Source organism: Setaria italica, chromosome IX (genome assembly GCF_000263155.2).
Source record: "Setaria italica strain Yugu1 chromosome IX, Setaria_italica_v2.0, whole genome shotgun sequence".
Classification (NCBI taxonomy): Eukaryota; Viridiplantae; Streptophyta; class Magnoliopsida; order Poales; family Poaceae; genus Setaria; species Setaria italica.
Window position 1 is genome coordinate 51,085,810 of NC_028458.1, and position 23,735 is coordinate 51,109,544.

At 45.8% G+C, this 23,735-nt stretch overlaps 4 protein-coding genes across 4 annotated transcripts; all 4 read left to right on the plus strand.

Moving 5' to 3' along the window:
• Window positions 1–250: 250 nt before the first annotated feature.
• Window positions 251–4,752, plus strand: LOC101757567 (phosphomevalonate kinase, peroxisomal). The gene is made up of 10 exons (XM_004984930.4): window positions 251–438; window positions 530–680; window positions 781–878; window positions 997–1,109; window positions 1,223–1,275; window positions 2,054–2,449; window positions 2,543–2,644; window positions 3,358–3,585; window positions 3,885–4,007; window positions 4,190–4,752. The coding sequence occupies exons 1-10, from the start codon at window positions 431–433 to the stop codon at window positions 4,454–4,456; spliced, it is 1,539 nt and encodes a 512-aa protein (XP_004984987.1). The 5' UTR covers window positions 251–430; the 3' UTR covers window positions 4,457–4,752.
• A 5,551-nt stretch (window positions 4,753–10,303) lies between these two features.
• LOC101757965 (protein RADIALIS-like 3) lies at window positions 10,304–11,301 on the plus strand. The gene is made up of 2 exons (XM_004984931.3): window positions 10,304–10,782; window positions 10,894–11,301. The coding sequence occupies exons 1-2, from the start codon at window positions 10,565–10,567 to the stop codon at window positions 10,919–10,921; spliced, it is 246 nt and encodes an 81-aa protein (XP_004984988.1). The 5' UTR covers window positions 10,304–10,564; the 3' UTR covers window positions 10,922–11,301.
• Window positions 11,302–14,047: 2,746 nt separating this feature from the next.
• On the plus strand, window positions 14,048–18,931 carry LOC101758378 (long chain base biosynthesis protein 1a). Its single transcript, XM_004984932.4, has 13 exons — window positions 14,048–14,405; window positions 14,688–14,840; window positions 14,923–15,017; window positions 15,131–15,222; window positions 16,216–16,309; window positions 16,392–16,464; window positions 16,544–16,676; window positions 16,941–17,115; window positions 17,252–17,392; window positions 17,581–17,676; window positions 17,772–17,913; window positions 18,284–18,411; window positions 18,502–18,931. Exons 2-13 carry the CDS (start codon window positions 14,729–14,731, stop codon window positions 18,676–18,678), a joined length of 1,458 nt encoding a protein of 485 aa, XP_004984989.1. The 5' UTR covers window positions 14,048–14,405; window positions 14,688–14,728; the 3' UTR covers window positions 18,679–18,931.
• A 1,832-nt stretch (window positions 18,932–20,763) lies between these two features.
• LOC101758788 (probable carboxylesterase 8) lies at window positions 20,764–22,578 on the plus strand. The gene has a single exon (XM_004984933.3). It carries the CDS (start codon window positions 21,078–21,080, stop codon window positions 22,083–22,085), a length of 1,008 nt encoding a protein of 335 aa, XP_004984990.1. The 5' UTR covers window positions 20,764–21,077; the 3' UTR covers window positions 22,086–22,578.
• Window positions 22,579–23,735: the final 1,157 nt, after the last annotated feature.

Below are 23,735 nucleotides of genomic sequence, written 5' to 3' on the forward strand. Positions count from 1 at the left end.
GCAAAAAAAGAAAAAAAGAAAAAAAGAAAAAGATTTGCACAACACAACAGAGAGCCCGCGTCGTCCAGCCCAAGCCAGCTCGCTACGGCCCATCACCTCATCTACCAAAACTGACGCGCTGGCCTAGTCGGTCTTAGCCCACACGGCTTCGTGGATCACACGATTCAACGAGCGAAGCCTGGTCCAGTTGAACGGCCACCTGGGCTGTCACTCTCGGCGGCTCGGCGCGGCATCCCCACTGCCACGTCGCCGCCGACTCCCTCTCTCCCCTCGGTTCCTCCGCACCCGGACGCTTACCCCGCGCCCAGCCGTCGCCGCCATCGCGAGAGCGTACCACTACCACCGCGCTGCTGTTCAGCCCGTCCCCTCTCCATCCCCGCCAAGCTCCAGCGGAGGCGATCAACTCCCGGCCGCCGAGAATTCGAAGACCATGGAAGTGTGAGTACTCGCTAGCACCGGCATCTTACTATATCCCGCTACTCCGCTAGATTTCGCGTTCCCCAATCTCTGGGCTTCGATCTGGGCGCAGGGTGGCGTCGGCGCCCGGGAAGGTGCTCGTCGCGGGTGGCTACCTCGTGCTGGAGCGCCCCAACGCCGGCCTCGTCCTCAGCACCACCGCCCGATTCTACGCCGTCGTCCGGCCCCTCCGTGACAGCCTCCCCGCCGACTCCTGGGCCTGGGTGAGCCCTCTTCAGCTGCGCCCCTCCCCTTCATCGCAGCCCCCTTCTGCCATTCCGCTGTTTTCAGCTTCTCACCCTGTGTGCCCTGTACTGGTGCTAGGCGTGGACGGATGTCAAAGTGGCTTCCCCTCAGCTCTCCCGCGAGGCCACATACAAGCTGTCCCTGAAGAAATCGACGCTGCAATTGACGTCTGCGAGGCAAGTTCCTCATCATTATCAATGATTCTCGTGGCAAAGTGCTCTTGTTTTGTTGAATTATTTGCTGAAACTCGAGTTTGGTGGTAGTGTCATTGACAGTTTTAGTGTTGCATTTCAGGGAATCTGCAAACCCTTTTGTGGAGCAGGCCATACAGTTCTCTGTAGCAGCTGCTAAAGCAACCATTACTGATAAGGAGAGGAAGGATGCGCAGGATAAGCTACTGTTGCAAGGTTGTGAAGCTTCTCTTTGTCTCCTCTAAAGCACTACACTGGTCACATATTCGATGTATACTAGAGCATATTTTCATTTCGTTTTTGTAAAATGTTTAAACTTGTTCTTGCAGGTCTGAGCATTACTATTCTGGGTTGCAATGACTTCTATTCTTATAGAAAGCAGGTAAAGCTTCCTATTTGTATAAGCTTACCTTTTGCACAAGTCTACTATACCCAAAACCCTATGCAATTGGGAAAGAAAAGGGAGATTTGTTGCTAACATGACCCTTGTAGCTCCTTTTAGCTTTCTAATTTGAACGGTCAGTAAAAAGACGAACTGTCTAATCTTGAATATATATTTACTGATCTCTACACATTCCACTAAAACAATAGCATGGTTGCCAGAGTCTACTTTAAAACTTAAAGTGTTAACTCTTTTGTACTGGGCTTTGGTTCTGTATTCTCTCCATGATGATCATGCCTTTGTGATAAAAGTATTACTTTAATTATGACCAAAATTGGCATAGTAAGCTTCTTACTATAAAGGAGGAAATCAGATGCAGAACTCAAAGTAAATGTGTTGGAATATTTATAGGTGACGTATGATGTGCATGTAACGCTTGCTTTCTTTTCCTTATAAAGTTTGTGTAGATTATTATTTTTCTTTATGCTTTATGCATTGTAAAAATCAATGAAATTTGAATGAATGGCCAATGTAAAATGTCTAATTGATGAACTGGACTGCTGGGTGCAATTTGTAAAACATTCAGAAGTTACTCTCCATGTATTGTTTAGTAAACTGCAACATCTTAATTTACTTTCGCTTTTACATGCTAAATATCTCCTACAAACCGTAGCAAATTTCCTTGTTTGACCTAGTTCATGTTTACTACCAGAGCTCACCCAAAAATTACTGTATCATTTGGAAATAATTAGCTTGTTGGTTTCTATTGTTTCTTCAGATTGAAGCACGTGGTCTCCCTCTTACTCCGGAGGTATTGCTTTCATTGCCTCCATTCTCTTCTATTACATTTAACTCAGAAGTTGCTAATGGATCAATGACTGGAGAAAAATGTAAACCTGAAGTAGCCAAAACTGGACTTGGGTCATCAGCTGCCATGACCACATCAGTTGTTGCAGCTCTTCTTCACTATCTTGGTGCTGTTGACCTTTCACGTCCTGGACAACCTTCCAGTAATAGGGCAACTGGACGAGACCTTGACTTGGTTCACGCTATTGCCCAAAGTGCACATTGTATAGCACAAGGGAAAATTGGAAGTGGTTTTGACGTTAGTGCTGCTGTCTATGGGAGTCAGCGCTACATAAGGTTTTCTCCAGAAATACTCTCCTCAGCTCAGGTAAGAAACTTATAGCGTGCAGTTCATCAACTTTGTCAGAAGAATCTTACTACATTTGATGAACTAGTAATTTATGTAATGCAATATTTACAGGCTACAGGTGGGACTTGGTTGCCAGATGCAGTATCAGATATTGTTACACGAAAGTGGGATCACGAGAATACACAATTTTCATTGCCTCCTCTGTTGACCCTTGTAAGTTGCCAAGCCTCATGGTTTATGGCCGGGTTTTTTGAAATGGCAATCATATCATTTTACTGGTTGTAACCAGCCACCAGAACTAATGGTCTGCTACCAGTGATAAAGGATTTACAGTTTATTTACTAGATACATGCAATGCAATGCTATGATGTGTATAGGCTATAGCCATTAGGCCATGCCTTATGCTGATACTGACAGCATATGGGATGGGACTTCTGTCATAACTTCATGCCATATCTATCTCACATGCACGCCATGCCAACATCTATGCCATGCAAATTTGAAAATTGATAAGTTGTAGAATGGTTGGCCTGTTTGTGTTCTCAGCATCACCAGATATGCCTCCTGCTTTGCCTTAGTCTGTCACAGCTTTGCCTTCCCTTAAATAATTTCTTTGAAATTTTTTATCTTTGTTTCTTCACATGATTTGTATTATAAGACTTTTGTGACATGCATTGCACAAGAGCACGGTGTTTTAAAAAAATTGTTGCCATGCCCTTGCACGATTGATTTCTTAGCCAAAAGTCCGAAGCATGCCATTCAAAGAGTGTCTTTCTATTCACAAGACACAGTAAGAACCAGGGAGGAAACTTGTCTCAATATGAACCAACAATATTTTCTGCCATTTTATTTGGTGTTGTTTTTGTTTGTTGATTCGTAAGAATGTCTTCTAGAATTCTAATATAGTGTTGGAGTTTTTTTGCTAGGTCCTTGGGGAACCTGGAACTGGAGGAACATCTACCCCATCAATGGTTGGATCTGTGAAACGGTGGCAGAAGTCTGACCCTGAGAAATCCAAAGATACATGGACTAAGCTGGGAATTGCCAATTCAGCGCTGGAGAACCAACTGAGAATCTTAAAAAAACTTTCTGAAGATCATCAGGAGGCATATGAATCCGTAGTGCGGTCCTGTAGTCATCTCGCATATGGGAAGGTAACTGCATTTTTTTGTTATATACTTATATCTTTTTTTGTTAGATTACTCTATCAAATTTCTGAACCTGCATTTGTTTGGAGTAATAGGTTGATGAACAGGGAAATGGCAGTGTTAGGATAAACCATAATCACCCGAAAAAAAAGGATAAACCATAATACTTTTGTCTTTTTTTTTCCAGAGCTTAGACACCCATTTTTAATCACCACCTATCACTTTATTCTGAAATCTGTGAGAAAAAAGAAAGCAAAAGGTTATCTTGAATGTCTTTTTTACTAAATTCTTCTCGTTCTCACCAGTGGACAGAGGTGGCTACTAACCAACATCAAGAAACAATTGTTAGATCACTGCTGGCTGCAAGGGATGCTTTCCTTGAGATAAGGCTTCATATGCGCGAGATGGGCATAGCAGCCGGTGTTCCAGTAAGACTCCCTTTATGAAATTGCAAGTGTTGTAGTATAGCATGTTCTAAGAAGTATCTTCGGTATGATGATTAGCATAATCTCAGCAACATGAATCACTACTGGTTTGTCAATATTAGTGTAGATAATAGTGTTAATATTCTTATCCAATCTTGTTTGTCATCTTTGCCCTAATTTTGCAGATTGAGCCAGAGTCACAAACACAACTACTAGATGCCACTATGAATATGGAGGGTGTTCTGCTAGCTGGAGTCCCCGGAGCTGGTGGCTTTGATGCAGTTTTTTCGGTGACTTTGGGTGATGCAAGTAATGCTGTAGCAAGTGCGTGGAGCTCAGCTGGCGTTCTGCCACTTCTTGTTCGAGAAGACCACCGGGGTGTTTCACTGGAAGATGCTGACCCAAGAACAAGGGAGGTCTCAGCAGCTGTATCAACCATTCAAATTAATTGATGCCACTGTTAATAAATTCTGTTTAGGGTGTACCATCATTATCTCGTTCATTTAGAAGCACCCAATTGTGCCAAATAAGTGCTGCCCTTGCAGCAAGATAGCACATTATTTTTAGGGACTGTCCATGAGTGTAGAAAATAAGAAATTTTAGAGATCTCCATGGAATTATTAGTGCCTGTAGCTATGGAATGTACGTGAGGAAATGCCAAGCTATTTCAATATATTCATAATGTAGACCGTCTATTTGTAACTCATCCATGGTTTTGATGAGAATTCAGCATGTTTGGTGTTTCAAATGAGTGTGGTTTATGTGATGTTTGATGTTTGTTCTTGTACTATGATAGGGCGTGCTTTGGCCTTCAGGTGAAGAAACGCTGATAGCCGCCCCAGTACTGGAATCCCCGCCGAGGCTGCTCCCTCGTTCTTGTTCAAAAATGCCCCTTCGTCGCTGCCGCGGCCACCAGGTTCAGAAACCGACGATTCATGCGATGATCAGCTCAAGTGCTCAACACCGGGAGCATCAGGTAGAATGGCGGAGGGGGAGGCGCAATGAGACGTACGGATGGACACCGTACGATTACGAAGGTTGTTGGGCTTGGGCCATGGACCGAACGACTTCTTTCCCAAATGGTTTACCGTTCATTTTGCAAGCAAGTTGGAAACAGGTAAATAGCATATTGATGATAGGGTTAGGATCGTCTATGAGTGGCTTAAAAAAGAAAAAGGGACTGTCGATTAGTGACTTTAAAAACACTGTCGACGACAGTTTGTAGAAATAAAGACTGTTGGTGGGTGTAGAATACTCTCTCCGTCTCAGAACATAGCTCGTCGCGGTCCGTTGCAATTATTTTTGCAAGTCGGGGCTGTTTGTTCTTATCCCTAGCTGGGATAGGGATCGCTTTGGCCTTTCGGTGAGGCAACGCGGAGGGAGATCACAATCGTGGAAAGATCTACGACCGTATGCTTTTCTAATTTGAGCCTTCGAAGAGGAGGCCCAGCTTGTAGGCTCTGAATTTTTGCTTTGGCTTTTGGGAAATGCTGAAGGTCGCGGAATGCCAGGTATTCGCCGTTCACCAATCAATGGAACTTCAATTTGTTATAGGAATGGCTTTTGTTATTATTGGCTCTTGGTGCATAAATCAGTGGTCCTCAAGAATCAACGTTCTACATGGCACCACCATTGCTGTACAAGTAGGCCAAGTTACCACAAAATTCCAAACCATATATATTCGTGCACATCAAAAGGTGCATAGTTCTGTGAAATTCTTAAGGCATTTTGGGATATCTTTTTTTTCAAACGTAGGCGCTCATATACATGAACGCACATTCACATCTTTATGAATACATGCACCAAATCTTTCAAAAAAAAATGTTTCAAAAATGAATACACGCACGCAACTTTAAGGGTGATGCTATGTGAAATTACTCCGTTATTCTAGTTTCTAAACGGTGCTAGCAATCTAGCATAGGGAGAGGTGGCGGGAGAGAAGAGAAGAACAAATTAAAGGATGAATGATGGAGGGGGAGGGCGGGGGAGGGATTGGAAGGAGGAATGGTGGTGAAGAACTCGCAAGGGTGGTGTTGAGAGGTGGTGGTGGGATTGGTGGCTACAAGCCTACAATGTCAACTTGCCTCCACCTATGCCGATCACGTAAACACCCATTCAAGCCATTATATTAGGAGAGCAAACGTGGTGGAAGCATCGAGATCGTTTGGCGAATAAACATTGGGACTCAGGAGCTAAGGATCGCCCTGAGGGAAAAGTAGAGCTCACTAACCAGGCGTCTGGTTGGAGAACATTGTGCCTACCTTCACCAAGCTTAAGATATAGGCATGTGGGTACAAGTATGGTACGCTACTAAGTACATTCGGAGCACTCTGTGTCGAAGGGGGTCGTGCTCGTCGTTTTCATTCCAGGTAACTGACTCTGTGTCGATCTGTATGCACGCCCGTACGCATCCCGAGCAAATCTTTTGCTGGCTCCTCCGGTGAAGGGCATCTCCCTGCATGACAGAGATCTGCTTACGTAGTAGAGGAATATATGGAGAGTATTTGCGTGTAGAAAACGTGAAAAGCCCTTACGGAAAAGAGGCGCGCGAATGTAGCCTCACGCCACCTTCGTAGTTGACCCCATGGATCGGACTGGAGTATCATATTGTTTCCGAGGTATTGTATGCTGCAGAGCTGGAGGATGTTGATCAGCACTAGTGGGAACAGCTTTATTTGTTGGTTGCTGATCTACTCAAACTTAATTTTATCAGTGTCGATCGAGTACATGGCCTTATCCAACGGAACTGATATGAAGGCCTCTTCGGAACGCAAGATACCTATAGACTGGTTGAAAGAACTGTTTCTTGTGAGATCCTTTTTTGTAAATTCATGGGAGTATTGAAGCAAATTGGTTGTTCTCCGCACCAGCTTAGCCTTGAGGCTAATTAGTCGGTGCATGCATTTAAATTTACTTAAAATTGTCCTTTGCACTTCCATGACTGAAGCGTAAGGCCAGTCTCAGCGGAGGTTTCATCAAGAATTTCATGAGTATTAAATAGCATGCTACGTCAGCAATTTTGCTAACTGACATGTTATTATGAAGAGAGAGGAAAGGGAGTTTCATTGGTAATTGTGCCATGAAACTGTGCACTGAGACTGGCCTAAGGGACTCCCCAAGTGCTAATGAGTGATATTATAATTACCAAAATAAGGCTTTATGTTACAATATGACTTACTGCAATCTGGTAATTTTCAAGCACAACATATCTGGTCATCAGGATAAAAAGGGAAAGGTAAGACATGCTTGGAAGAAAATGCAAAATTAGGTTTTCAGCAGACAGGTTTGGAAGTAGGAGTAAAGCTGGAGGCTTGTGCCCTTGTACTCAGCATGCCTTTAGGCGACAACGCACCACGCTCTAGTACTCTACACATGTTCATATAGTTGAGAGTTGAGACAATGCATTTGATTCTTTCTAGATTTCTAGAGATTTACTTTGTGGAAGATTCTTAAGAGAATTGGATATGCAATAGAAACAGTACTATGCAGTATGCACTATATCTACTTGTACCTCCAGTAACCATGGTAGAGATAATCTAATACAGTTGTGACGCAGTGATGCAACATATCAATACGCATGGGGAGCAAGCTAGAGCCTCCGACAATTTTTAAACTTCTTAGACACTTGAATGTGCTCATCTTCTTATTTAGTGAACGATATGTGATGCGATAGACAAAATCTTACAAGTTGAAGCATCTAATCTTCCAATGTGCACCCCACACACAATTAAAATTAGAAGGAAAAGTTCATCGTTGTGGAGCAATCACAATATGGTATAATACAGAGGACAGTAAACTGCAGTGAAATTCTCTATCTAGGAGCTTCCAACGCATGCCTGCCACCTTTTTTCGGTGCTCTATAATTCTTTTTTATATAAGTAACCATTAGCTAAGTAGATTCTTTCCTTGATTCTTCTGACCTCTAGAGAAGATACGTCACGATTCACTGAACGACTATAGTACAAAGGGGAAAAAAATTGTTTCTAGCTAAGGAGCTAGGTCCTACTTCTTGCCTTTTCCCATTGATTTTTTCCCTTTCAGTTTTCCCACTACTTTCAGTAACATTGAAGAGGCGAAAATGAGCAAACATGTTAATGGAACAGTGACAAAAGCATAGATAAAAAAATGTTAGTTATGAAACAAGAAGCTGGACCACCTCATGGTGAAAGCAAAATTCTCCTATAAAATCATATTTTCCGGGTGGGGAGTGGTTTGTTGAAATCATAGCATGCACTTGAAATAAATGCAGCGAGTTCACTCGCGTAATTTATAGTTTCATTAATCAAAGCACATCACTACTACGTTGCTAGTAATATCCCTAAGAACAAAATAGTACTGCTTAGGTTATGTGCAATCGACATATATATTCACCTTTTGACCATAAATATCCTTTCAATATTTCAATATTTTTTTAAAAAAAGAATATTAGCTAGCTTTGTCGTGACAACTAGTTTCACAATATTGCTATATTGTATCAACAATTAGTCATAAAATCAGTGTTTTATAACCATATCAATGACCAAGATATGCCTTGACTCAATTGGGTAACAATATGGATTAATCTTCAAAGCACTACTTGTGCGTTTCACACGTTGCAGGAGACTGATTGTGATCCATATGTCCAAATTCAGTGCCACCAAACATTGCAAACTGAGACTCTTCTTTGATGCTAATATGCCATCTGGTGCGTGATTATCTCAGGTGAAGTTGTATCCATCGCAGTGCAATGCAATTATGCAATAACAAACCCACTTGCGAAGTTGTTAATGTGCGCATAATATTGTTGGAGGAATCTAAGTCCCCTGCCTTTAGTGCACTTGCTCTGTGTTACACATAAAAAATGCAATTATTCCTTATCATTTGCTTTTTGTTCATGATCCCCGAGCAGGCTGAGAGCCTAAAGCCTGGTGCAGTGTGCATATACAAATGTTGGGTATAAAGTCAGGCGCACAACTTGACCCAATTCCTTTTCCTCTGATGGCGCCATTGTATATGTGCTAAACTGCTAGTCATGGCATGCCAAATTTGTCAGATGATTGGTCTGTCCTCTTTTCAATATAAGGCAAGCAATCCAGAATGCAAATCTAGCTTATTGGAACTTTTGCTTTAACTAGTATATACAGGAGGAAAGGAAAAAAATTCTAGATTATCTGGTTCGCTCGTTGCATCCAGTGGAAGCAAATTGTTCATGTGGTACCTACTGCCGAGTGCCGACTACCTTCAGGCTCTGTTTGGCATCGCGGAGACGTTTCAAAAGCATTTATTTTCCCTAATTTGAGATGTAGTTAGAACAACTATAACTACTACTTCTGGGAATGGACAAATATCCTCATATACAGATTCCGCAATACGGGTTAATGTCTATTTTGGTCAAGAAAACGAATTTAACTCTTGTTTTCACAAACACTGAAAATTACGTGATATCCGTCCCAAATTACTATTCATTTTAGCTTTTCTAAATACCTAGCTTTTGGTACGTATCTGGATGGAGGGATCCACTCCCGGCCCTCTAACCACAATACTAAATACTAGATGTTTAGTGACATTTATTGTTTGATACGAGGAACACGAATATATGGGCTGAACTTTTGTTTTTGATGTTGTTGTTTGTGAAGATGATTATTTGTACTCCCTCCATTCAAAATATATGGTGTGGTTTGACTTGATGTGATCTTGAAGGAAACACTTAACGGCTAATTTCCAATGAAAATATGATATAATATATATGGAAGTACTTTAAGATGGGTTCGAAGGTGACAGTTTCATGCAGCAAAACCTAAAAGCTGATAAAGCTAATCATTGGTTAAAGATTATAAAGTTTGAATCTTGAAATACATGGATGCCTTAGTAAAATAAATGGAGGGAGTATGATCTGTATCCCCTATTATGAATTTCCCTGCTCTAACATCTGCTCAAAGATTAACTGAATTATTGACATTTTCTTTTCAAACTCTTATCTGAAAAAATGGCATGAAGTTGCAGTAGGAGGTAGCAAAGCTAAGCGCTAAGCTATTAGCCAGGCCGAAGGCATGAGAAATGGCATCGATCCCTCTGATCTGGCACCCATTTAACAGAAAGCCAAGCTGAGGTTAAAATAATGCCACATCGCCTAAAGCCCCGATACTTTCTTACGTCTGTCGAATAAAACTCCCGCCAATCAGGTGGCTCGTCGGCCATCTGCTGCCCTCGCAAGCCCGCCCACAATTTGCACTCGCTTTCACTTTCCCACGCCCCCTTGCATCGAGCTTTCTTAGCAACTCGCCTCTTAGAATATTAGCAGCATCGCCACCATTGTGCCGGTCCATCGATCGATTTGCTGCAGCAGCGTAGCATGCAGGAGGTTTTAATTTTAGACCCATCGTCCATGTTGTGACGACAAAGCCTCTCTTTGTCCCTCTATAAATATCATCATCCCTCGAATGCCTGGTTCGAAGCAACACAGATCATCATCGGCAGCTGAGAGTGGCGAGGTAGCAGCTAGACGTTGTTGGTCAGCTTGAACAAGTGTGATAGGAAGCAGCGAGCTGAGAAGAGGAGAGAAGAGGAGAGGAGGAGGGATCATGGAGTGGAGCGACAGCGAGAACGAGCGGTTCGAGCGCGCGCTGGCCACCTACGGCATCGACGCGTGGGAGCGCGTGGCGGCGGCGGTGGGCGGCGGCAGGACGGCCGACGACGCGAGGCGCCACTTCGACCATCTCCAGGAGGACGTCGGCGACATCGAGTCCCGCGGCCGCGCCCACGACGCCCGCGACGCCCGCAACGGCAACAGGAATAACAGGTGCGCACGCTCTCCCATCCCATCACACGACGCGCGCACGCTTCGGTTTCTGACTAGCTTCTGAATGCCCGAGATTTACTTTACCCTGTGGGCACCGTGCGGTTTGCGCAGGGGCAGAGCCAACCGGCCGCAGACTTGACGGGAACGCGCGCGGCGGCGCACAAGCGGCTGCAGCTCCGATCCTCCATCGTTCGTCATGTCAGATATACAAATATATACATATATGTATATGTCGTGTGTGTGGACATGCCAGTGTGCACAAGCGTGTCTGTTGGGTTATGGAGAGGTCTGTTCTGCGTGTGGCTTAGTAGTGCGCTGTGGTGTCAATGCGATCGAGGAGCACACGTATGCATGGCAATGGTGAGCATGCCACAGCTTCTGCCGTGGAGCTGCACGGCGGCCGGATGCAAATGCTCTTCGATCGTCTTGTATTGCAGCGCATGTAATGCTAGCTTGCCCCTTAATCTTTCCTTGTAACGCTTCGCTGCTCATAATCAATCGACTAATTTACACACCCGAGTGACTGCTCTGCTGATCGTTCTTGCAAGACATTTACCTGTGCATCTCTCTACTGGAAAGCATATCGTCGCCTGCTTTTTAACGAAAAGCAGATTTTTGGCAAGTTTCATTGCCGGGGGACACCAGATTTGCATCTTATGCAAAAGCTACGGGTTCTGGAATAGTACAAAGCTAGGAGAAGACAATGCTCGCATATTCCACCATCACACAGATATGCTGGACGGGCAATCCTTTCATCAGCTCCACCAGTAGCAGGACTCACCATTTGAGGGTGCAGGGACCAGGGACAGGGCACAGGGGGTAGAATAAACCACGGCCTTATGCCAAGGCCTTATACCGACGGCTTGACCAACCGGCAGGATTAGCCATTTCAGCATAAAGGAAATGATTTCGCGGAGTATGTCAGCATTCACCTTTTGCGTCTTGGTGAACTAGCGTGAGGTGATTATCTACGTTTGAAAGGAGGTAATTGGTCCACCTCACTGTAAGGTTATTTATATTTTGGTTATCCATCAATCGTTTTTTTACCATTGGTATCTACATTGAATCATCCAGATCAACTGACACAATATTGTTTTTTCTTGAGCAGAACATACTTTTCACTTGAGTGGAACATTCACAAATTTGACTAACATATATGCTACATATCTGTTGCTTGACGTCGAATAAATCTGATTTCTTAATTTGCGAATTGGAAGTGATTGTTTGTTTCATTAGGCAAGTGATGGTAGACTATTTTTAATTTTCTTTTATTCCAATCGTTATATTTAATAATGGTTAACGGGTTATTATTTTATACATATATACATGCTTTAACATGTTTCTTAGACCTGATTCAGTAATTTGTGAAACCTAAATCAACATTTCGGACAAATTGTTTAACAATTTATATGAAAATATTGAAGCGGTATATTCAAATGCTGAAACATGTGTGTTTAAAATGTTGAAGTAGTATATTTTTAATGTTGATTTTTTAAACAAGAAAAATAATTAAAAAAATATACATATTGTATCTCATTATGTTGTAGGAATAAAAAATGGGTTCATGTGTTGAGAGAAAAATACACTTCAAATTTGACATTCAAAATAATTTAATATTCTATGCATCTCCATCCAATCAAATTGTGCCACAAGTCATGTATATGGTTGGTTAGTTTGTTTCTCTATCTCATCTTATCATCGGTCTACTATAGCATTAATCTAAAATAATAGTAACTGTATAAGCTATTGATTTCATGCTAACTGGGCCATCGAACAAGGCTTTAGGGAAGCCTATGCAATAGATTGGAAAACAGATCAGTCAAGCCCAACCTAATAGCTTAGCCCATTCCACTCGGCCCAGTTAACCACCTTCAGTGCATTTTACAATATTTTCTTTGAAAGGCCACTGCATTTTACAATCACCCGGCATTCCGGGGGCATCTCATATAGTCATATCCATTCATGTCGTTTGCACAATGGTCCCCCACCCCACTTATACAAGAATTCGGCCACTTGCAATAAAATTCATGTGAAAAATTCGCACATTATAAGCTTGCTTGCAAGTGAACCCCTACATTCCTAACCATTTGCGTTCCAAAAGGGAAGAGAAAATGGAAAGGGCAGAAATTCAAATAATCATCCTTTAAAATTGAGGAAGGGCCAATGGCCAATGGCTGTAAACTGAACTTGTCACTATTACCATAGCCCTGTACGAGTACGACTTACCAGCATCACAGACAGAGTCAGCCTCGAAGGCTGAAACTGGCACTGAATACTGAATAGCATAGCAGCGATGCTATTGCAGTCGCAGCACCAGAGTCACGATGCCTTTCCATCATTTTTCCTGATATGATATTCTAGTACGACTCGCGTTTTTATAACGCCTTCAAGTTTTGACAAAATCAGTTGACATTTCCTGCTCTGCCAATCAATCATTCCAGGCCGTTTTCCTCTCTGCCCACTCTGGTTGAATCAGTCCACCCGCCCTCATCTCCTGCGCGCCACGCAACGAATTGAAGGGACGTTTGGATACGAGGTGCTAAACTTTAGCATGATCATATCAAGTGTTCGGATACTAATTAGGAAGATTAAACACGAGCTAATTACAAAACCAATTGCACAGATAGAGTCTAATTCGCGAGACGAATCTATTAAGGCTAAGTAATCCATCATTAGCAGGTTACTGTAGCACCATATTGTCAAATCATGGACTAATTACGCTTAATAGATTCGTCTCGCGAATTAAACTCCATCTGTACAATTAATTTTATAATTAGACTATATTTAATACTCCTAAGTAGTATCAGACATCCCATGTTACATGTGCTAAAGTTTAGCGGGTGTATCCAAACGGTCTGAGGTCCCGTCGAAACACCACCACACGTCACGTCACGACACGACGTGCCATTCTGTTCTGTACTGACGCTGCTCTCAACTCTGAAGTCTGAAGTGAAGTCAGTCTTGAGGGGCCATCAGGGGAGCCATGAGCCCATGAACAAGACAGGCAGGTTTGTAGCCTCGTAGGTGGTTAACCAACCACTAAAAGCCCAGCAGATGATGCAGTTTGCAGCAGCAGCTGAGGCCATCATATAATTTTCATATAAAAAAGTATCAGCCAGGATTGACCATTGCCACCCGGATCAACGCTGGCTGGCCCGGTCGAGACGACACGACAAGGACCAGCTCTCCTCCGCTGCGGAAGCCGAGCCGAGCCCAGCCAGCGCCCGCCAGCCAAAGGGGACCGCCGCCCGGGCGCAAGCCCACTCAAACCAACCCATCGTCTCGTCGTCTCTTCCTCCCTCCTCCGCGTCGTCGTCGTCGTCTGTCTCCCCCCTCTCCCTCCCATCTCCCCCGCGCCCCCCTTTATATTACAACCGCATCGCGATTGCACTGACCACCGCCTCGAATCCGCCGCCCTCCGCTACTCGAACCCGACTCACCGGCGCCCGCTCCCGCCTGGCTCCAGGGCCCATTCGTCGACCCGTCGCCGGCGAGAGCGCGCCCCCGAGGCCTTCAAACCCTTCCGCTGAAGCGAAGCGCGCCACCTCGGAGGAATTGTAGCCGTCCTCAGTGCTCGGGGCGGAGATCCGACCGGACTTGGGGTTGGTTCCTCCTTTCTCTCGGTAAGGAAGCCCTAGCTTCGCTTGGATGAATTGTCTGCTGGATCTTCCCGCTGCTGCCAATCAAATCCGAATCTCTCATGCTGGGGCGGGCGCTCCAAGCCGTCCAAATTTCTGCGGATTCCCTTGCTGTGCGCAGGGGATAGTTAACAGCGGTTTATCTCCCGAGAATTCCAAAGGGGTTCAGCTGAACCCACGAGTCCTCGCACGTTATGCCCCTGCTTTCGTCATTGGATTCGGCTGTTCGGCGATCGATCTGGCTGATTGACACTGTTTTGTTGGCAGATTGGAGGCGCTGAAAGCGTATACGTGAAGCTCCTGGGGACATGGACATGGCATTGCCCGTTGTGAATGCCACAGCGGCGGTGCTCGCTCGGGTCTCGGCTGCGTTTAATGCCCCTCTTGCCCGTGCCGTCGTCTTCGGGGTCCATATTGATGGTAACCCCTCTTCCCTCTTGGATTGGTAAGTTGGCTCTGTTGGGCTTAGCGTCTGACATTCGGCGGCGATGTGATTTGTCAGGGCATTTGGTTGTGGAAGGGCTTCTTATTGCAGTCATAGTGTTTCAGCTCACCAGGAAGAGCTACAAACCCCCAAAGAAGCCACTCTCTGAAAAGGTGAGGTCTTCTCCTCGTTGGTAACTATTAGCACCAGTTAATGGTACAGAGTATTTGTTTGGTCATCGCTTCATGAAGCATATAACTGAAGGCTAGCATTTGGGTCTCTGCAGGAGATTGATGAGCTATGTGATGAATGGGAGCCAGAGCCTCTATGCCCCCCGATCAAGGAGGGCGCCAGAATTGACACTCCAATGCTGGAAAGGTTTGTGCGATGGCTTTCTTTCCATAATTATTACTAGTTAAATCCGTAGTTGACCCAATAGCGTCGAAAACTTTTCTGTCTAGTGGCTTTGTTCCCAAAGTAAATTCACAAATATATCTAGGGTCGGTCCAGGTCATTGTTGCATGAGTAGGCCTGCATATTATTTCATATCCGTGGATTAACTGGATGGATTCACTGTTGAAATTTTGGAGTGTAGGTGCAGTTCTTACACCAGTTTTCACTTAACTTAATAGTGTCATATGAGGGATCGATATTGTTTTGAAACATTTCTTCTCGCTAGATTATACATTTATACTACATGAAACCATACACTCATGAATAAGCAGCAAGGAACACCATGAACCACATACAGTATCATTTTCCCTTGCTACCTGAATGCCTACAGGATTCGTGGATCGTCTTCACTCTTCTCTTATATCAATAGAATCATCAGAGCACCTAATGTATGCTGCTGGATGGTATCTTACTAATATTATTTCTTAGGAGGTTTCTTTGCCATCACCATATAAGCTTGTAACTTCATGTAGTTGCCAATATTATGCTGTTTCTGTGACTGCATTTCACTAATAACACAGCGATTTCATCAATGATATGCTCTCTTAGTCAGCAGTTCCTACTAGCGTGCATGGCTGCATGCTATAATTGCATTTTTATATTTTCGTTGGAGGAATAGCTATTGAGCATCCCTTATGACAGCTGTGCTTTGTTTGAAGTCACTCATGTACATGGAATATTCTTTCTGTTGAACTTCTCCCTGTAGTATGTTTAAGTTATCTGTATATGTTATCTAATTCACAGAAATTTTCCTTGAGATATTTCTTGTTTTCTGTTATCAAAATAGATGCATGCAGCATGGAATATGTTTATGATGTGAAGTAGTTATGATCGCAAGATGTCTGTTGTTGTTGGATACCATATATTATTTGAACTTCTGCGCATCAGAATTGACCCTTCTATTCTGCTTTTATACAGTGCTGCCGGACCACATACGATCGTTGATGGTAAAGAAGTTGTCAACTTTGCGTCTGCAAACTACCTCGGTTTAATTGGCAATGAGAAGATTATTGTAAGAGACAAGTCTATTTCTGGACACTGTTTCAACAGTTGTTTCTTTTTTGGAATATCTAAACGAATTGGTTGACTTTCAGGATTCTTGCGTTGGTTCACTGGAGAAATATGGTGTTGGGTCTTGTGGTCCACGTGGCTTTTATGGAACAATTGGTATGTACCATCATTCACAGACAATGACCTCGGTTGCAAATATGGAGGAGGAACTTACCTTTTCAATATACCCTTGCAGATGTCCACCTTGACTGTGAAGCAAAAATAGCTAAATTCCTGGGAACTCCAGACTCCATTCTGTATTCATATGGGATTTCTACAATATTCAGTGTGATACCTGCCTTTTGTAAGAAAGGAGACATCATAGTCGCGTAAGTTCACCTTATTCTTTGATGAATTTTTATGAAATTTACAGACTTGCTTGTTGTATTGATGACCACATGCTTGTCCTTTTAGACATCATGAATTTATCTATAGCTGATAAGCTTTAGCAAAGTTGTCACTTTTTTCTTGTCGCTATTGATGAATAGCTAATTAGCTACTGCTCCTCTCTACCTGGCTAGTTTTTTCCATTATTTTTTTCTTTCTCTTTTTTCCCCTTGCTGAATTTGCACCAATGTTTAATGTGATTGCAGTGACGAGGGTGTTCATTGGGCAGTGCAAAATGGTCTCCACCTATCAAGAAGTACAGTGGTGTACTTCAAGCACAACGATATGGCTTCACTTGCAAGCGCTTTGGAAAAACTTACTCGTGGAAATAAACGTGCTGAAAAGATTAGACGCTACATTGTTGTAGAATCCATTTACCAGGTGCAGTGCCTTTTTTTATTGTTGTGTTAATGTGTTGTCTATTTTCGCATGTTCTTATGAAAGTTTGCAACTTAAGACATCAAACCTAATCAATTCATGAAATCTCTCTCACTGTCATCGTGATTTGTGAACGCAGAATTCTGGCCAAATTGCCCCCTTGGATGAGATTGTCAAGTTGAAAGAGAAATATCGGTTCCGTGTTATTCTGGAGGAGAGTCATTCTTTTGGGGTGCTTGGCAAGTCTGGGCGTGGCCTTGCTGAACATTATGGAGTTCCTGTGAGTGTTCTGCTTTGGCTTTTTTAACATCTTTCACTGTGACACTAAAATGATGTAAAAGAAGAAACAAGTATTATAATCCAAAGCTTCCTGGACAGTCACCAATTGATTCATGCAATATGGATCTAGTAGTACTTTTAACTGGATACACATTCTTCCCTTTTTCTGAAATTTTCATGCTTGTACAGATTGAAAAAATTGATATCATCACTGCTGGAATGGGAAATGCATTAGCCACTGATGGTGGCTTCTGTACAGGAAGTGTCAGAGTTGTTGATCATCAGGTAGGTGTAATACCAGACTGATGGAACATCGATTTTTTATGCTGATATTTTTGCTTTTTAGTGTTTTATCTAATCAAAGGTATTTAATTTTGCAGCGTCTAAGCAGCTCTGGGTATGTTTTCTCTGCCTCTCTGCCACCTTATCTTGCCAGTGCTGCTGTTTCTGCTGTCAACTACCTGGAGGAGAACCCGTCAGTTCTTGCAAACCTAAGGAGCAATATTGCTCTTTTGCATAAAGGTAAAGATGATTTTATTGCCATTTAACTATTCTCTTGACATGGACTTATTTATATGTTCTTTTCCCTGGATTAATGAGGGAAAATATGTGAAAAACACTTTGTGAGCTACCAAGTGTAATCTTTTAAACTATACGCCATTCATCATATGAGTTTACTATGCAAGTTCTTTGTCCCTGTGAGTTCTAGGTTCCTAAACACCAGGTAAAACAGAATTAAGTTGTGAAACAAATATATGCAATCCATGACATGAGCTAGGAAAGTATAATGTGGCATGCATTAAATACTATCGTTCATGCACAAGATGATTGCCAACTATTATGTGGTTTACCAGAGGCCACCATCTTGACACCATTTTTATTCACTCTGCAGAACTATCGGATACTCCAGGGCTTGAAATTTCCAGCCATGTTCTGTCACCTATTGTTTTCCTTAAGCTGAAAAAATCAACAGGTTCTCCTACCACTGACCTAGATCTTCTTGAAACTATTGCTGAGAGGGTAAGTTCAGATCCACTCTAATAAAACTTCATGCTGCAATTTACATGACTTTTTTGGCAAGCACCTGTTTACACATTCTTTCCCCAACAGGTCTTGAAGGAAGATTCAGTTTTCATTGTGACATCGAAGAAGTCAAATCTTGATAGGTGCAAACTTCCCATTGGAATCCGCCTGTTTGTATCAGCTGGCCATGCTGAATCAGACATCTCCACACTTTCCTCGTCCTTGAAGAGGGTTTCTGCGTCAGTTCTTTCACACTACTTTTGATCCACACCAGATTCCCTTGAAAGACGAAACGGATCCCTTTCTACGTGATGTGTACCCTATGCCGTGTGCGTTTGGTAAATGTACATAATCTGTACATTTCTACATGTGATGAATTGATCTTCTTGTTGCTCATACCTACAGTACTTGCAAAATAAATTTTAAAATTTTGTAGAACAGTGATGTTGAAGAATAGTGCGTTTGGGCTGTACATCCTGCTGATTTCCATATGTAATCATTTTTCCCTGTCCCTGTAACCTCAGCTATTCACTGTTCATCCTGCCTATCTGACCAACGACCTACGTTTCCAGACAAATGCAATACTCCTTTCTCCTCACTGACCAAGATGACCCAGGTCTTATAGAAAGAGTAATCCAGAAAACAGAAATAGACGCACATGCACTTATTGAATGGCATCTTACGATGTCAGCGAAAAACTGGCAAAAAAGGATCTCGCATCCGGGGGGGCTCGGCAGCTCCGGCCTCCGGGCAGTGCAGCGTGGTGCCCCGACAGCGACGCGGCGTCGTTCGTTCCACATGCCGGAGAGGAGAGAACCGAACGAACACTGAACACCCCCCCCGGCCACCCCCCCGGCCGCGCTGCGTCAACCGTGCACGGCGCACGAGTTCATCTCGAGAGCGTATGGCGCACGAGTTTGGTCGGGGGTCGTCGTCGTCCTCGCCCGGGCTGCGCGGGGCGCGTCCACAGCGCGGCCGTTGCGGCCGCCGCCGCTCCCGGCGGCCGGTAAAGCGCACCACCCGATCGACGACTGCTGGGAGATCTGGAAGACTGGAACGGGTCTCGCTAGCGGCGACTACCCGGTGTGGACGCGGCAAGCCCGCGGATAATGCCCCCTTCTCCTTTACTTCCCTGTAGAAGGATGCGGCCACATGCCAGAAATTGGGACGGCCGGACGTTGCTTCCGCCGCGCGCGGAGGTCGGAGCCGTGCAGCCGGCCGGTGAGTGGCGAGTGGCGACTCCACCCACACGGGCGCATGGCCGGCCGCGCCGGCGGTGACATCTGGCCCGCTCTTTTCTCCATCTCGGTGGGAAAAGAAAAGAGGAGATGATCAAGGATAAGGCGATCGTCGTGCAAGTACCGAGATCGTGCTGTCGCTTGCATGATTGGCCCCGGAGACTGATAGTCGTCGGCAGAAGCCACCACGCATGACCCGTTTCCCGTTGGGCTGACAGGTCAGCGATCCGGACCGAACACTCTCACACACACGGATACACTCGGTCAGCTGGCTTTGGAATCAAAAAAATCATTCTGTGGAGGAAAAAAAACTTGACATCGCTATGGTCTACGGGACAAAGCCTACCGTGTTTCGTGCTGCCTAGCCACACACACACAGGGTCCAGTTCCTTTCATACGTATGTAGTTGGAGGTCGCCGTCGTCGCGCTGCGAGAGCTCTGAACTATTCAAAACGGCGCAAGTTTCCTTTTCTTTTTTACTTTTTTTTAGTGAGCGGGAAGTGTCAGATCCGTAGATATATTTGGTTGCCGCTCACGTCGTGACACTTTGCGTTGGCTAAAAGGGCAGGGTGGTATTGGCGGTCGGTAAGTTGAAAGCAGCGGCAAACGGAGCTTCTATGCACGTTTTCAAAAAGCAAATTTACAAAATTGTTTCTTATGGCCAACTGTTTTCATTTTTCAATTGGAGAGGACACGCCAGTTGCCCGCCGTGCATGACTTCGTGTGACGAGTAAAATGGGGGCAAACAGCACACAGGAGCCAGGAGTACGTACGGTGCAAACCCCCCCATCCCCCGTATATCTTTACCGAACGGGAAACCGTCACCTCGATCGCCAATCGGACGCTGACATTTTGCCTGGGTAAAAGGACGGGGCGGAGAGCTCAAAGCACATCACCCGGCCTTAAACGCCTGCTGCGACCCGTGCGCCGTGCGCGGGCTGGGGTCCCTTTCCGTCTCCAATCCCTGGGGCGAACGGCGATCGGGCCGAGATGGCGAGACCCCCCTGTTCGGCTATTCCATTCGTCCCGTCCCCATCCCGCGTCTGAACCCAACCACCACCGTCCCGCGGCCATCCGATGCGCGCCCCGCGCGGCGGGTGAGACCGTGGGAGCGTGGAAGGCGCGCGCGCTCGCTGGCTGGGGGGTCTCGCTCTCGGCCGTCTCACCCGTCGCCCTCAGACCAAGGACGGTGCAGTGTAGCAGGCCAGCGCGCCCGTGTTCCCAACCCCGGCCCGCGCGATATATAAGCGCCGCGCTGCTCTAGCTCAGCTGTGCACTTCGGCTTCGGAGGCTCCAGCAGTCCAGCTACTTACTGTGCGAGTAAACGCCCACGCCAGCCGTTGCCTCTCGCCCCCCGCCGAGCTAGAGCTAGAGCTTGTGCTGTGCTGTGCTGTGCTGTGCTGTGCCGTGCCAGTGGTGGGCGCGATGGACCCGTACAAGTACCTCAAGATCCGGTTCAACCCGGACGGCTCGCTGTCCCGCTACGGTGAGGCGCCACTCCTCCCGGCGGCGCCGGCGGGGGAGCCCGTGGCCGTCGCCGTCGCCACGGAGGGCGGCGAGGACGCCGACCAAGGCCCGCGCCGCATTGTGGTCCACTCCAACGACGTCCCGCTCAGCGACGCCGCCGGCACGGGCCTCCGCCTCTTCGTGCCGTCCGGCGGCCACGCCCGGCTGCCGCTCGTCGTCTACTTCCACGGCGGCGGGTACGTGCTCTTCCGCGCGGCCTCCGAGCCGTTCCACAACACCTGCGCGGCGCTGGCCGCCGCCGCCCCGGCCGTCGTCGCGTCCGTCGACTACCGCCTGGCGCCCGAGCACCGCCTGCCCGCGGCCTTCGAGGACGCCGCCGACGCGGTGCTCTGGGCGCGCCCGCACGCCGCCGCCGGCAGGCCGGTGTTCGTGATGGGCAGCCACAACGGGGCCAGCATCGCGTTCCGCGCCGCGCTGGCGGCGGTGGACGCCGGCGTGGAGCTGCGCGGGGTGGTCCTGAACCAGCCCCACCTCGGCGGCGCGGAGAGGACCCCCGCGGAGGCGGCCTCGGTGGACGACCGCGTGCTGCCGCTCCCGGCCAACGACCTGCTCTGGGAGCTCGCGCTGCCCGTGGGCGCCGACCGGGACCACGAGTACTGCAACCCGGAGTCCATGCTGGCCCGCGTCGGCGCCGCGCGCCTGCGGAGGCTCCCGCCCTGCCTCGTGCTCGGCCGCCGCAAGGACCCGCCGCGGGACCGGACGAGGACACTGGTCAACGCGCTGCGCAAGGCCGGGGTGGCCGTGGAGGCCAGCCTCGACGGCGCCGGGTACCACGCCATGGAGCTGTTCAAGGCCAACTGCGCCGCCGAGTTCACCGCGCAGGTGTCCGACTTCGTCCGCCGCCACTCCACCGCCGGCTCCAGCGCCGCAGCCGGCGACGTGGTTGTTGGCATGAGCAAGCTGTGACGGACGGTCAAACCGATCGTCCCGGAGTGGAGGTTGCTGCACGGCACTCTGGTGCAAGTTGCAGCGATGTTTAGGGGGCATTTCTCAATCACATCATCATCGTCATGCTACAATGCTGAGCGGCGATTGGCTCGAGCTCGCCGTCGTCCAACCGACAGGTAGACCCGGTACTGTGCAGAGGTCGATATCTCCATCTCCGCTTCAATTCCGGATAGCCGGATAGGTGCGCGAGTTGGCCGCCTTTTCTTTTTCCTTCTTTTTACCGTCGAGTCCATCTCGACGTGAATGGTCCGAACCACCGGAAGTACATGAAGAGAAAGAGGCTCCAGGTCTGTTACCCTGCCCTGCAGTGCAATAAGGCAGATGATTTTATGTATACTGTTTGCATAGCTGGTAGATATTGCTTCGCATTTTTCTGAATAACTGAAATCGTTTTATGTTGTGCCTAAACTCAAAAACTCATATAAGTGAAGATTTTCGCTAGTCGAAGAAATGCTCTGATTGTGCACTTGGACCTTAATTGGCATGCTTTCTCGAACCATAATCTTTGGCAAGTTTTCACACTTAGGGCCTGTTTGGCAACCACCTATTAAAGTTTAACACCCGTCACATCGGATGTTTGGATGCTAATTAGGAGTATTAAATATAGGCTAATTATAAAACTAATTGCACAGATGGAGTATAATTCGCGAGACGAATCTATTAAGCCTAATTAGTCCATGATTTGACAATGTGGTGCTACAGTAACCATTTGCTAATGATGGATTAATTAGGCTTAATAGATTTATCTCGCGAATTAACACAGGGTTCTGCAATTAGTTTTATAATTAGCTCATGTTTAGTTCTCCTAATTAGCATCCGAACATCCGATGTGACACTGTTAAAATTTAACACCTCGTATCCAAACACCCCCTTAACTTTGCCATCAAGCTAGAAAAAAAGGAAACGTTCCAACCATCTTCTATGATGCAAACACAGGTACACACATAGGTAAAAAAAATGAATGAATGAATAGTCTTCTCTTCTAGCTGACCTCGCTCCCGTTCAGTTGGACTGCTTTGTGCAGTTGCAAAAGTATCAATGCAGAATAGCACCTGCAGTGGCCAGTGGGAAGGATACCAGGTACAGTTGAGCTGCAGTGTTGTACTACTGACTGATGTGAGGACTGATGAGCAGCTGAGCACACTGGCCCCTCTCTCATCAGTCATCAGGCACAGCCCTAAATTAAGGCAATGGGGCATGGCATTCAGATCGGTGAGGGACGCACCAACCAAGAACAATGATGATAATAATGGCAGTAGGTAGCGGCAACACAGGTGCGTTTGGTTACTTTACTTATTTTTTAGCACCTATCACATCAAATATTTAGATACTAATTAGAAGTATTAAATATAGACTATTTATAAAACCCATTACATAGATAGAGGCTAAACGGCGAGATGAATCTATTAAGCCTAATTAATTCATCATTAGCAAATGTTTACTGTAGCAACACATTGTCAAATCATGGACTAATTAGGCTTAATAGATTCGTCTCGCCGTTTAACCTCCACTCATGTAATGGGTTTTGTAAATAGTTGACGTTTAATACTTCTAATTAGTATCTAAATATTTAATGTGATGGGTGCTAAAAATAAGCAAAATTAACCG